Source organism: Mustela lutreola, chromosome 1 (genome assembly GCF_030435805.1).
Source record: "Mustela lutreola isolate mMusLut2 chromosome 1, mMusLut2.pri, whole genome shotgun sequence".
Lineage (NCBI taxonomy): Eukaryota > Metazoa > Chordata > Mammalia > Carnivora > Mustelidae > Mustela > Mustela lutreola.
This window is the reverse complement of record NC_081290.1, coordinates 117,939,585-117,954,513: the sequence shown is the minus strand read 5'-3', so window position 1 is coordinate 117,954,513 and position 14,929 is coordinate 117,939,585. Positions and strand designations below refer to the sequence as shown.

The window sequence follows — 14,929 nt, the reverse complement described above, 5'->3', positions numbered from 1 at the left end:
TTGGCCTATTAATCACTGAATTCCTAGAGATCTAAATACATTATACATAGTTAAAGTATAGGGAAGTTGATTTCTGAAAAAATACATGTCTGTGATAAATGTTCCATTTTTTTAATAGAATATAAGATATTGAGGGGCGCCTTGGTGGCTCAATCAGTTTAGCGACTGACTTGACTTCAGTTCAGGTCATAATCTCGGGGTTGTGACGTACAGCCTGTGTTAGGCCTTGCACTCAGTGAGGAATCTGCTGGAGATTCTCTCCCTCTCCCACTTACCCTCCCTCTATTCACACACACTCTCTCTGAAATAAAAAAATCTTTAAAAAGCTAATTGAATTAAATCAAGAATTAAAATTTAGATTTTGCACCTATGGTACCAAAATGGAGTTACAGCTTTTTTACAACTTGGCTAAAAGCGTTCAAGGTGGCATCTGACCTGTGCTGTGTTATAGGTTTGAACTATGATAGTTAATTGTTCTTTAGTTTCTGCCCCTCTGAACAAAAAATTATTTGTGTTCTAAATGAATTGACTCCATTCACATTAACCAATGTCACTTTCTTTTGGTTACTTCTGTCTTGCCTCTTTACTTATTCCTGGGTGAGCAAACATAATATTATGTCTACAACAAATATATTCAGCTGTCCTAACAGAGAGATTCCCAAGTGAAAACGGATATAAACAGTGAAAGGGAAAATACCATCCAGTGTGGTTAGTGGTTGCAATACACGGGCTCTGAGGTTGTCTACCTGAGTTTGAAATCAAGTCTCACAAGTTACCATTTATGTGACTTGTTTACTTAACCTCTTTGAACCTTGGTTTCCGTTCTGTGACATTAAGATTAATAAGGGTACCAAACAAATCATTTAAGTATAAAAGACGATAAAGCCTTAAACAAACACAGCCCAGTGCTTGGCATATTTTAAGCCCTCAGAAAATATTAGCTCTTGTGCTGTAATTTTACTAATGAGAAAAAATGCCACAGGTTTCTTTCTAGAGCAGGTGGGCACACGGTGAAATAGGGTATGGTGTGTGAGTCTTAGCACATGCCCCGTTCTCAGGCATTGGATCCTCTAAGAGAGTGAGCTTCAGGGAGACCTAGGAGAAGAGCTTAGCATCAGTGGGACTATAGCACAAGTGCCAGTGACATTGTCCTATCTATCCCTGTGTGAACTCTCAAGCTTCCCCAAGAATCTCATTGGGTTAACTTCCTTATCACCCACAGTAGCCTCTGCGTTTTCACCTACCGGTGGTTATTATAGCACTTTGTCTAATTGGTTCAGCTTTGTTTGCTTTCCTCACATTGGCTCAAGACAGAATCTTTTGTACTTTAAAGGGAATTGTGGGCCTGGCAGCCTTCTAGAGTTTCAACAGTTCTCTCTGAAAATAGTCATGTTTGGGCAAAAAGAATACAGCTAGGTTCTTATCCATCTCAGGGAGAAGAGGAATGCCTCCCTCCAATGTCCTTGTCACTGTTGTTAGTCACTGGCCTTTTAAAACTCACCTCCCCTCTATAATACCCACCACCTGGTACCCCAACCCCCCAGCACCCCCGCCACTTCAAACCCCTCAGATTGCACCGGGTGTGGTGAAAAAATAATGAATACTGTTTTTCTGAAAATAAATAAATCAATTTAATTAAAACAACAACAACAACAACACTCTCCTCCCTCTGTAGTGAGGCTCTCATTGCTCAGCCTTCAGTTCTGGTGACTGTTCAGTCCCAAGGTGACTGTATTAATTAGTTAGGGTTGTCCAGAGGAACAGAACTGACAGGATATATAGAGATAATATAAAAGATTTTTTATGGAGACTGTGAGAGGAGATTATGATTTATTATCTCAGTTATGGAGGATGAGAAATCCTACAGTCGGTCATCAGCTGGAGGACCAGGAAAGCTGGTGGCATAATTCAGGCCTGAGAACCAGGGGACCCAATGGTGTCAGCGCCCTGCCTGAGGCCAGAGGCCTGAAAGCCAGGGGGATGTTGGTGTAAATTCCAGAGTCTGAACGCCAGACACAGGGATCTTCACTGCTTGAGGGCAGGAGAAGATGGTGTGCCAGCTCAGAAAAGGAACAATAATTTACACTTTAATGGCCTTTTTTATTTTTTTGCGGGGGGGGGGGGACCTCAAAGGATTGGATAACGTCAGACCACTTTGGTAAAGATGGCTCTTCTTTACTCAAGCTGATTTAGTTGCTAATCTCTTCTGGATACACCCTCACAGACAAACCCAGAAATACTGTTTTACCAGCTATCTGGGCATCTCTTAAGTTAGTCAAGATGCCGCATAAAATGAACCATCATGTTGACCAAATGCCTGTCATTCGCTATCATGCACTTGCCTGTGGGACCCAAGATCAACCTGCTTCATATTCTTTTTTTTTTCAGTCATCACTTAAGTATAGATTCTTGGGTAAGTGGTGCTTTTTCTTTTTTTCTTTTTATTTATTTTTAATTTTTTAATTTATTTTCAGTGTAACAGTATTCATTGTTTTTGCACCACACCCAGTGCTCCATGCAATCCGTGCCCTCTCCAATACCCACTACCTGGTTCCCCCAACCTCCCACCTCCCGCCCCTTCAAACCCTTCAGATTGTTTTTCAGAGTCCATAGTCTCTCATGGTTCACTTCCCCTTCCAATTTCCCTCAACTCCCTTCTCCTCTCTAACTCCCCTTGTCCTCCATGCTATTTGTTATGCTCCACAAATAAGTGAAACCATATGATAATTGACTCTGCTTGACTTATTTCACTCAGCATAATCTCTTCCAGTCCCGTCCATGTTGCTACAAAAGTTGGGTATTCATCCTTTCTGATGGAGGCATAATACTCCATAGTGTATATGGACCACATCTTCCTTATCCATTCGTCCGTTGAAGGGCATCTTGGTTCTTTCAACAGTTTGGCGACCGTGGCCATTGCTGCTATGAACATTGGGGTACAGATGACCCTTCTTTTCACTACATCTGTATCTTTGGGGTAAATACCCAGGAGTGCAATTGCAGGGTCATAGGGAAGCTCTATTTTTAATTTCTTGAGGAATCTCCACACTGTTTTCCAAAGTGGCTGCACCAACTTGCATTCCCACCAACAGTGTAAGAGGGTTCCCCTTTCTCCACATCCCCTCCAGCACATGTTGTTTCCCGTCTTGCTAATTTTGGCCATTCTAATTGGTGTAAAGTGGTATCTCAATGTGGTTTTAATTTGAATCTCCCTGATGGCTAGTGATGATGAACATCATGTCTGATAGCCATTTGTATGTCTTCATTGGGGAAGTTTCTGTTCATATCTTCTGCCCATTTTTTTATGATTGTTTTGTGTGTGTTGAGTTTCAGGAGTTCTTTATAGATCCTGATTATCAACCTTTTGTCTGTACTGTCATTTGCAAATATCTTCTTCCATTGCATGGGTTGCCTCTTTGTTTTGTTGACTGTTTCCTTTGCTGTGCAGAAGCTTTTGATTTTGATGAAGTCCCAAAAGTTTATTTTCGTTTTTATTTCCTTTGCCTTTGGAGGCATAGCTTGAAAGTAGTTGCTGTCACTGATATTGAAGAGGTTACTGTCTATGTTCTCCTCTAGGGTTCTGATGGATTCCTGTCTCACGCCTTTTTTCCATTTTGAGTTTATCTTTGTGTACAATGTAAGAGAATGGTCGAATTTCATTCTTCTACATATAGCTGTCGAGTTTTCCCAGCACCATTTGTTGAAGAGACTGTCTTTTTTCCACTGTATATTTTTTCCTGTTTTGTCGAAGATTATTTGACCATAGAGTTGAGTGTCCATATATGGACTCTCTATTCTGTTCCACTGGTCTATGTGTCTGTTTTTATGCCAGTACCATGCTGTCTTGGTGATCACAAGCTTTGTAGTAAAGCTTGAAATCAGGTAACATGATGCCCCCAGTTTTATTTTTCTTTTTCAACATTTCCTTAGCGATTTGGGGACTCTTCTGATTCCATACAAATTTTTGGATTATTTGCTCCAGCTCTTTGAAAAATACCGGTGGAATTTTGATCAGAATGGCATTAAAAGTAAAGATTGCTCTAGGCAGTATAGACATTTTAACAATGTTTATTCTTCTGAACCAAGAGAATGGAATTGTCTTCCATCTTTTTGTGTCTTCTTCAATTTCTTTCATGAGTGTTCTGTAGTTCCTCGAGTACAGATCCTTTACCTCTTTGGTTAGGTTTATTCCCAGGTATCTTATGGTTCTTGGTGCTATAGTAAATGGAATCGATTCTCTAATTTCCCTTTCTGTATTTTCATTGTTAGTGTATAAGAAAATCATTGATTTCTGCACATTGACTTTGTATCCTGCCACATTGCTGAATTGCTGTATGAGTTCTAGTAGTTTGGGGGTGGAGTCTTTTGGATTTTCCATATAAAGTATCATGTCATCTGTGAAGAGAGAGAGTTTGACTTCTTCCTTGCCAATTTGGATACCTTTTATTTCTCTTTGTTGTCTGATTGCTTTGCTAGGACTTCTAATATTATGTTGAACAAGAGTGGTGAGAGTGGGCATCCTTATCGTGTTCCTGATCTCAGCGGGAGGGCTGCAAGCTTTTTCTCATTGAGGATATTTGCTGTGGGTCTTTCATAGATAGATTTTTATGAAATTCAGGAATGTTCCCTCTATCCCTATACTTTGAAACGTTTTAAATAGGAATGGATTCTGGATTTTGTCAAATGCTTTTTTTGTATCAATTGAAAGACCATGTGGTTCTTCTTTCTTCTCTTACTGATTTGTTCTATCACATTGATTGATTTGTGAATGTTGAACCATCCTTGTAGCCAAGGGATGAATCCCACCTGGTCATGGTGGATAATTTTTTTAATGTGCTGTTGGATCCTGTTTGCTAGGATCTTGTTGAGAATCTTAGCATCCATATTCATCAGTGATATTGGTCTGAAATTCTCCTTTTTGGTAGGGTCTTTGCCTGGTTTGGGGATCAGGGTAATGCTAGCTTCATAGAAAGAGTCTGGAAATTTTCCTTCTGCTTCAATTTTTTGAAACAGCTTCAGGAGAATAGGTGTTATTTCTTCTTTGAAAGTTTGGTAGAATTCCCCAGGGAATCCGTCAGGTCCTGGGCTCTTGTTTTTTGGGAGGTTTTTGATCACTGCTTCAATCTCGTTACTAGATATCAGTCTATTCAGGTTGTCAATTTCTTCTTGGTTCAGTTTTGGGAGTTTATAGTTTTCCAGGAATGCATCCATTTCATCTAGGTTGCTTAGTTTATTGGCATATAGCTGTTGATAATAACTTCTGATGATTGTTTCTACTTCCTTGGTGTTAGTTGTGATCTCTCCTTTTTCATTCATAATTTTATTAATTTGGGCTTTCTCTCTTTTCTTTTGGATTAGTGTGGCCAATGGTTTATTGATTTTATTGATTCTTTCAAAAAACCAGCTTCTAGTTTCATTAATATGTTCTACTGTATCTCTGGTTTCTACCTCATTGATCTCAGCTCTATTCTTGGTTATTTCCCTTCTTAAGTGTGGAGTTGGTTTGATTTGTTGTTGATTCTCTAGTTCTTTAAGGTGTAGAGACAGCTAGTGTGTTCTGAATTTTTCAATTTTTTTGAGGGAGGCTTGGATGGCTATGTATTTCCCCCTTAGGATCGCCTTTGCTGTATCCCATAGGTTTTGGACTGAGGTGTCTTCATTCTCGTTGGTTTCCATGAATTGTTTAATTTCTTCTTTGATCTCCTGGTTGATCCAAGCATTCTTTAGCAAGGTGGTCTTTAGCTTCCAGGTGTTTGAGTTCCTTCCGAACTTTTCCTTGTGATTAAGCTCCAGTTTCAAAGCTTTGTGATCTGAGAATATGCAGGGAATAATCTCAGTCTTTTTGTATCAGTTGAGTCCTGATCTGTGACCCAGTATGTGGTCTGTTCTGGAGAAGGTTCCATGTACACTTGAGAAGAATTAGTATTCTGTTGTTTTAGGGTGGAATGTTCTGTATATATCTATGAGGTCCGTCTGGTCCAATATGTCATTCAGTGCTCTTGTTTCTTTATTGATTTTCTGCTTTGATGATCTGTTTATTTCTGAGAGAGGCATGTTAAGATCTCCTACTATTAATGTATTCATATCAATATGACTCTTTATCTTGATTAACAGTTTTCTTATGTAATTGGCTGCTGCCATATTGGGGGCATAGATATTTACAATTGTTAGATCATCTTGGTGAATAGTCCCTTTAAGAATTATGTAGTGTCCTTCTGTATCTCTGACTACAGTCTTTAAAGTCTAATTTATCTGATATGAGAATCACTACCCCGGCCTTCTTTTGAGGCCCATTGGCATGAAAGATGCTTCTCTGTCCCTTCACTTTCAGTCTGGGTGTATCTTTAGGTTCAAATTGGGTCTCTGGTAGACAACATATAGATGTGTCCTGTTGTTTTATCCAATCTGCCATTTTATGGGCACATTTTGGCCATTTTATGGGCACATTTTATGGGCACATTTTGGCCATTCACATTGAGAGTGATTATTGATAGATATATTTTTATTGACATCATGTTACCTTTGAAGTCTTTCTTTCTGTAGTTTGTCTCTGTATTTCTGTTCAATGCTATTCTTAGGATTTTTCCTCTTTTATAGAACCCCCCTTAATATTTCCTGAGGTGTCATCTTGGTGGTTGCATAGTCTTTTAAGCCTTGCCAGTCTTGGAAACTCTTTATCTCTCCATCCATTTTGAATGTCAGTCTTGCTGGTTAAAGTATTCTTGGCTGCATGTTCTTCTCATTTAGTGCCCTGAATATATCTTGCCAGCCCTTTCTGGCTTGCCAGGTCTCTGTGGGAGACCTTGCCAGGTCTCTGATGGGCTTTCCTCTGTAAGTAAGGAGCCTCTTTGTCCTAGCAACTTTCAAGAGATTATATCTACAATTATGATTCCTCAATTTGACTATCAGGTGCCTTGATGTTTTTTTGGAATCTATAATCTTGGGTGGAGACCATGCGGCCTCTAGTACATGAACGTTGGTTCCATTTGCAAGATTGGGAAAATTTTCATGAAGAACTTGTTCCACTATATCTTCTAGACTTCTTTCTTTCTCCTTCCCTTCATGGATTCCAATAATTCTGACGTTGGAACATTTCATGTCATCATTTATTTCCCTGATTCTGTTTTTGTGGCTTCTAAACTGTTTGTTCCAGGCTTCCTCCTGATCCTTTCTCTCTATCTGTTTGTCCTCCATATCACTAATTCTATCTTATGTCTCAGTTACCCTAGCTTTGAGAGAATTTAGATTAGATTGGAACTCATTGAGAGCATTGTGAACCTCTTTCCTGGTAGCTTTCAGCTCTGCCCTAACATTGTGAACATCATCCCTGGTCACTTTCAGTTTGGCCCTAATCAATTATCCACGGCTTTCTCCAACCTAGCTATTGCCTGGATAATGTTAGCCTGAATTCTCTTTCCAACATATTGTCTATGTTGATAGCCATTAGCTCTGATGCAGAAGGCCCATCCTCTGTATTTTTCTTCTGTTGGGCATTCTTCCTCCTAGTCATTTTGGTGAGAGATGACTGAATGGACATAGCTGGATGTATTGACCATGGTGCAGTCAAGGTGCACCCTGGAACACTTCTGAGCAATCAGGATTCCCCACCTAAACGAGAGAAAAACGAAAAGAAAAAGAAAAGAGAGAGAGAGACAGGAAAAAAAGGGAAGATAAAAGAGAAGGTTCAGCCCAAATGGGCCCCCAGGTAAGATTTAGGAAGTATACAAACAAAAACAGACAAACAAAAAGACTGATAAAAGTATATGACAAGAGAAAAAATATATATATATAAGCAAATAAAGGAAGAACCTCATCAAAAAGAACCCCAAGTGTAAGATTTATATACTATCAGGACAGACACAAAAACATAGAAACACTGGTGGAAGAAAAAGATGGGAGAGTGGTTCTAAATTCTCGGTGTGGGCGATGAAGGTTGTTTTGATTCTTCCTGGATGTATCTTGATACATGTATGTATCTTGATATCTTTGTTAAAGGACTCAACTGTCCTAAGATAAAGGGGGATTAAAATTGCTTTACCTATAGGAGTAGTATTGATTGGGGAAAGGGGATTACCTTGAAGTTTAACTCTACATGAATATTAGAAAATAAAAATAAAAAAGGAATAAACTAGACTAAACTAAACTAAAATTAAAAACAAAGAAATATAAAAAATAGAAATGCAAAAGAAAAACACAGGTGTACGTATCAAGAAGTTTAGGTTAGAAGGTTATTATGGAATTTGATGTACTGGACATCTCACTGTGATGGTAAATAGGTTAAAAAATTACCTATATTAAAAAAAAAAAAAAGCCAGAATAGTGGGAACGAGTTAAAAATAAAAGTTGTCCTATGAAGTAGTGGTGGTTGTTCTCCTGTAGTCTTTTTTTTTTTTTTTTTCTTTCCTGGTTGGTTTTCTGGGGGAGGGGCCTGCCACGTGGGTTTTCAGTCACTGATGTTCCCTGAGTTAAGTCCTCAGGGGGACTCTGAGGAAACTGTTTTTTTTTCAGGCTTTTGTTCTCTGGAGGTTTTTATGTTTGTTCACTTTTTTTTTTCTCTTGACCACTTTTGATGGTTTTTGTAGGTTTAGAGAAAAGCAAACTGTACCCTGACCTCCCTCTCAGAGAGAAGCCTCAGTCTGGCTGCAGAGCCCATATAGATTCCCCCTTGGCCGCTGGCAGAGCAGGTTCCGAGTCGCGGTCCCTGGGGACGCATGACATCCTGCTTGTACCCAAAACCACGGCAGCGGCGGCTGTCTGGGCAGCTCCAGATTGCCAGAGAGGTTCCAAGCAGCGATCATACACTGAGATTTTCCTGCTGGCCCCGGGCTGGGAGTGCCTGGTGTTTCTGGATCTAAGAGCGCTGGGCTTGTGCGCACCTCTCTCGGGGGAGAGTTTGGGGCAAGTGTCTCAGGCTCTGAAACAATGGCACGGGTCTAAGAGGGCCAGGTGGGCCTTCCTGCGCCTCTTTCAGGGGAGGGTGTGGGGTGCGCGTGTCTCAGGCTCTGTAGCATGGCTCGGTGTTCTGCCCTCTGGTGAGGTTCCCAGCCCCTCACAGGAGCCGGACCCCATGCATTCTCGGGTGCACTGGCAGTGCAGGGACCAAGAGCTGGTTTCTCCGCTGCACTCTCTCTGGCTCAGCACCAGGGGAGGATGTCCTGGGACTGGGGACTTAAGCCCTGTCCCTAGCCACCCCGATTCCCACAATTCCCCCCCCCCCCCCCCCCCCGTGATCCTTTGCCCTTTTTGAGTGCTTTCAACCAGTCTCCAAGTTAATGCTGGTCCGCAAATGCAGGGCACTCTCATATTAGGGGTAATACTTTCCAATTGGCCACCTCTGGTGGCTCCCTCCCCTTTTTCTTTATCTTCTGATATCAGTCCGAAGTTCCCACTCCTCTTTACCTGCCCACTGGCGTCTTCTGCCCCTGTATAGATCCAGACATGTATAATTCTGATCTCAGGTTGATTTCATGGTTGATCGGAGTTCTTTGGTAGGTAATCAGCTCACTTTAGGGTACAGGTTGAAAAGTCGCCTCCTCCTACTTCCCGGTCATCTTCCTATATCAGTGGTGCTTTTTCTTATTCTCATATCAATACCACTTGCTGTTTTTGTTTCTTGACCCATGTTCTCTCTTCCAGTCCTCCTAAACTCCTTCTTTCCTGAGTCTATCAATTCCATTAGTAATGGACTCCAGATCCCAAAACTCTTCAAAAAGTATTTTGTGTACCTTGGATTTAAGTGACATCTTGTTTTTCCTAGAAGACCTGTGTTAACCTTTTCTTCTTTCAAGCAGAGCTGCACATTCCCCTTTTCTTCTCTCTCAGGGTGGAGGGGCAGCATCTGCATGTCCTGTGCTCTTCGCTGTCACTTTTAAACTTAGCCTTCTGTATTCTTATTAAAATGTTATGCTCTTATATTGTTCATGCCAGTCAGCCATACAATCTCCATCTCTGTTAGGGCTAAAGAGCAACCCAGAAGCTGTCTTTTTAAAATGGTGTTTAATTCTCTGCTATAGGTACATGGCATTGTCTAGTTTCAAAACCCTTAGGATTGATGCTGCGAAATTCCTACTGGAACATACCAGAAATTGCACACATGCTTTTGTTTTTTGTTTTTTTCTTTTCCTCCCTAAGGGATGGATCCCATCACATCAAGATCTCTATTGAAATGTTATTCAACTTTTCAGTTAACAAGTTAGCTGGACTATCTTCTACCAAACTACATATTAACAGAAACTGCAGGCCTCTGGATAAGAGAAGACAATTTATTAGCAAGCATCTCCGCAGTGCCCTAACTCCCCTTTGAGCAACACAACAAGGGCTAGATAGTACTTGTGCATGGTAGAGGTTGCACTGTAAAAGGGGAACACTGAAATTGTGACACGTCTGCCTTCTTCCTCTCCAGAAGAGACTTTTGCTCTGGGATATAAACACATCTTCTCCAGGGAGGAGGAGAAGGCTCTAGCTTTTTTTTTTTTTTTTTTTTCTCCACACTGAAATATAAACAAATGGCTCTAAAGTCTATCTCTAGGGTTGCTGTTTAGTCATCCTCTACTTTAGCCTGGGCCATGCAGAAATGTGGAAATGATAGTTTCACATGACTAGGGCCCAGATTGTAGAATTGCTTTCATAGCAGCTTGGACTTGCTCCAGGGAAATTTTCTCCCTGAGATCCCACTCCCATTGGACAGCTTCATCCCATCTATTAAAGGGGCACTATTCCTATCAGTGGAATATTCTGCCACAGACCCCAAAGAGCTATCTTCTTCTCTTTCTTCATACCAAAGTCCTCATAGGTGTGAGATGAAATAATTTTGTGTGGGACATCCAGCATGACCCAGGCCACTGAGCCCCTCAAAACTTTACCAATGTATTGGGCCCTGATTCTTCATCAGGTCTATCTCCTATCCCCTGTAGTTTATGCATTTCATCAAAACTCCTGACATTTGTGACTTCTTGCTTATCTGATTCCATTAACATGATATTATCCATAAAGTATACTCGTGTGCTATTCTATAAATGTTCAGACTGTCCAGATCACTTCCAAATACATTATAAAAGATGGAAGGAGAGTTAATATAGGCCTGGGGCAAGACCATAAAAATATACTTCTGTCTGATCCAAATCACTACAACTTTGTGTTTTATCTTCCTTCTTAAAAGAAATAGGAATGAAAACATTTGTTCGATCAATGGCTACACACCATGTATCTGAGCCCATGTTAATTATCCATATCCTGCATAGCAAACAGAATTCATCTATTTGACTAGTGAATTAATGTGGAATATAATGAGGATCATTATTCCTGCATTCTCTGAGCCTTTAAAGGTGGCGGTAGTCATTGCCAGTATCTCCAAGATGCAATTTTTTTCATTTTATTTTATTTCTTTTCAGTGTTCCAGAATTCATTGTTTATGTATTATACCCAGTGCTCCATGCAGTATTGTTTTTGATTTACCAGCTCGACTAGCAGGAGGAGAATGGGATGGTGTCCATTTTAGATGCTTCCATGTGGCCTTCCCCACAACAATATAATCTGTGAATCAGGAGAAGGAACTTATATGGGAATTGTAAGAACAACCAAGTATATCCATACTGATGACTTATTCAGGGCCAGGTACCAGTGAATTAAACCTTAGGTGTTTCTGGGAACCCAGTAAAATCCCTGTAAACTAACTTGGGTAGTATGACATTTATTATATTCTTTACATTTCTGAGAATCAGATTAACTCAGACCCAGTACCTAACCTTCTTTGAAATATTTTTGTATTCCCTTTTTCTCAATATTGTATGGTTATTTGAGTAAATATCTGTAAGTCCCTGAGGCCTATGAGATCATTTTTCTACAAACTTGCCCAGTTTCATAGTTTTGCTGGGTCCTTCCTTCTGAGGACTTCAAGTCAGTATATTTCAGATCTATAAAATGGCTGAGGTCTGAAATCTGGGCAAGCATTTTAAAATATTTTATTAGGCCTGGTGCCCTTAGTCTCCATTCTTGATTAGTTTTGATTATATGGATTGAGCAATACCCTTGTTTGTTACCCATCTAGGTTGCCCTTGGGGAAGCTATGTTTTATCAACCATTTCCATGGCACCCTATGATTCAGGTCCCCTGTTTGCCATACCAACCTTGCAGCTCATTAAGTTAATTGGAACAGCCTAATATTGAGTTTATTTTATTTCTGACAGTTAAACACCATCACCTGGTCTCTATTATTCTGGGATTCTATAATTCCCAGATCTACTATTGAGCCCCCTTGTAATGGAATTTCCAATTGTTTTCTCTTATAGAGTAAAAGTCACACTGAGTTTTAAAACAATACTGATGCCCTTCTCACTAGAGTGTAATTGATCATTTTGATAGAAGTGCCCTCCAACTCCAGCCATGGAACATGGTCAGCTGGTAGATTTTTCTAACCCATTTATTTATTTATTTATTTTAAGATTTTATTTATTTATTTGACAGACAGAGATCACAAGTAGGCAGAGAGGCCAGCCGAGAGGGTGGGGGAAGCAGGCTCTCTGCTGAGCAGAGAGCACAATGCGGGGCTATCCCAGGACCCTCGGATCATGACCTGAACTGAAGGCAGAGGCTTTAACCCACTGAGACACCCAGGCACCCTTTTTCTAACTCATTTAGACATCCATCTAGTATGCTTGCTTTCACTATCTGATACTGTAGTTATTCCATTTCTATTTCACTACTGTGGGTCAATGCTCTTTCCAAACTTTTAAGTGTCAGCCCAGTTAGAATTAGAACCATCTCATTAACATATTAAGAATCAGCATACTACTACCATCTTCTGAGGTCCTTGCCACATTCTTAGATCCTATATTTTGAAGACTATCTCCAAGTCAATGAGCTCTTCATTATCCAACCTTCTGTTTCATCTGCATCCCTTCCTCCTTTCCCCACCCCCAACTCGATGGTCCATACATAATTTCCAGGCTTCTTCTGGTTAACTAAATCATGAAGCTTTTTTGGGATATAGTCCATTTCTTCTCCTCTAGTCCCAGCACTTTAGTGGTCATGCTTTGCTGTGGCCTGATGCTGTCTTGATCTGGTAGCTGGACAGGGATGTGGGACTAGATCCTTTTTTTTTTTTTTTTTAAAGATTTTATTTGACAGAGAGAGATTACAAGTAGGCAGAGAGGCAGGCAAAGAGAGAGGGGGAAGCAGGCTTCCCGCTGAGCAGAGAGCCCGATGCGGGGCTCGATCCCAGGACACTGGGATCATGACCTGAGCTGAAGGCAGAGGCTTAACCCACTGAGCCTCCCAAGTGCCCCTGGGACTAGATCCTTACCGTGGACTGGGGTACAGTCTAGAGGCTGCTGCATTGTTTTTAAGCAAGGGGAAACTTCCCTTGCTTAAAAAGAGAGGGACAGAACCTTCCTGTAGACCCAGGGTGTTAAAGGGGATTTGAGGCTTCAATATGGACTTCTCCTGTCTCAGAGTCCCACTGCTATCCAAGCACAGTTGGATATATAGTTGACTTTATATAGTTGAGATTTCTAACTTCTTCGAAGATCTGCTACTGGCCTAGATCCCTTGTTTTTTCTGTCCTGGGCTACAAAGAATTACTTTATGCAGCCTAGGAGGATCTCTGAATTTCACATTTTGCTTTTGATTTGTGAAATTACCCTCTGCCTTTTGGTGTCTTTCTCCAATGTATCAATTACAGTCAGCAAGAGCCATCCGATTCCATTGTCCTCATAATTAGTACTTCCACTGAACCTTCCAAGAGCGCAGATGATACTCAAGCAGCCGTACCTAGAGTTGCCAGAAAGGCTTTGGGAACTGTCAACAGAGCCACAGAAAATTCAGTAAAGACTAGTGGACCTCTCAAACAGAAGCAGCCAACCTTCTCTGCCAAAAAGGTGACTGAGAAGACTGTCAAAGCAAAAAGCTCTGTTCCTGCCTCTGATGACACCTACCCAGAAATAGAAAAATTCTTTCCCTTCAATCCTTTAGATTTTGAGAGTTTCGACCTGCCTGAAGAACACCAGATTGCACACCTCCCCTTGAATGGAGTGCCTCTCATGATCCTTGATGAGGAGAGGGAGCTTGAAAAGCTGTTACACCTGGGCCCCCCTTCACCTCTGAAGATACCCTCTCCACCATGGGAGTCTAATCTGTTGCAGTCTCCAAGTGTTCTGTCGACCCTGGATGTTGAATTGCCACCTGTTTGCTATGACTTAGATATTTAAACTACTTAGTGTTTAATAGTTTGTATGTTTTGTATTAATAAAGCAACTCTTTAACAGACAAAAAAAAAAAAAATAGGGAGCCTGTGCCTCCCTATTTCATCCATTTCAGCTGAAGGAAGTTTAATAATGATCAATTGCATCAAACCTCATTCTCTCTTCTTGTTTGATACCTTTCCTAGTAAACAAAATTCAAACTGAGTTGCAAGGCCCTACTTCAGCATCCAGCAGAGCATACTTACTCTATTAAATATATAAATATTAGATTTTTTTGGACCTATGTGATGATTTTTCCCTACATCCAATCGTTTTCTCCTTTTTATTATATTGCAAATAGAACAGCTAATTTTATTTTGTTTTCAGGATTTTTATTTATTTATTTGACAGAGAGAGAGAGAAAGCACACAAGGAGGGGGTATGGCAGAGGAAGAGAGAGAAGCAGGCTCCCCGCTGGACAGGGAGTCCAATGCAGGACTCAATCCCAGGACCCTGGGATCACGACCTGAGCTGAAGGTAGATGCTTAACAGACTGAGCCACCCAGGGGCCTGAACAAGGCTAATTTTAATAGCTTAGGTACTGGAACTTGGTTCTGTCTACTGGAAGGTTTCTGATTCACAATAAGACATAGATTGTAACTGAGCCAGTGGTTACCACTGATCTGAAACTGGCCGGGTCACCCCACCTGATGTGTTGAGGTCTGATCTAGAAGGTTCTAGGCCATAGCTGT

The 14,929-nt window shown here is 40.8% G+C and overlaps 1 protein-coding gene across 1 annotated transcript; it reads left to right on the top strand.

The window, feature by feature from the left end:
* The first annotated feature begins 1,851 nt into the window (after positions 1–1,851).
* LOC131824569 (securin-like) lies at positions 1,852–14,269 on the top strand. Its single transcript, XM_059162725.1, has 2 exons — positions 1,852–1,988; positions 13,679–14,269. Exons 1-2 carry the CDS (start codon positions 1,852–1,854, stop codon positions 14,202–14,204), a joined length of 663 nt encoding a protein of 220 aa, XP_059018708.1. The 3' UTR covers positions 14,205–14,269.
* The last annotated feature ends 660 nt before the right edge of the window (positions 14,270–14,929 follow it).

What these genes read in the sequence shown, in the direction of transcription:
- LOC131824569 (XM_059162725.1), top strand. Translation starts at nt 1,852, where the DNA reads ATGAGAAATCCTACAGTCGGTCATCAGCTGGAGGACCAGGAAAGCTGG. An exon ending in AAAGCCAGGGGGATGTTGGT is followed by an intron (nt 1,989 to 13,678) that starts GTAAATTCCAGA and finishes TATCAATTACAG; the next exon opens with TCAGCAAGAGCCATCCGATT.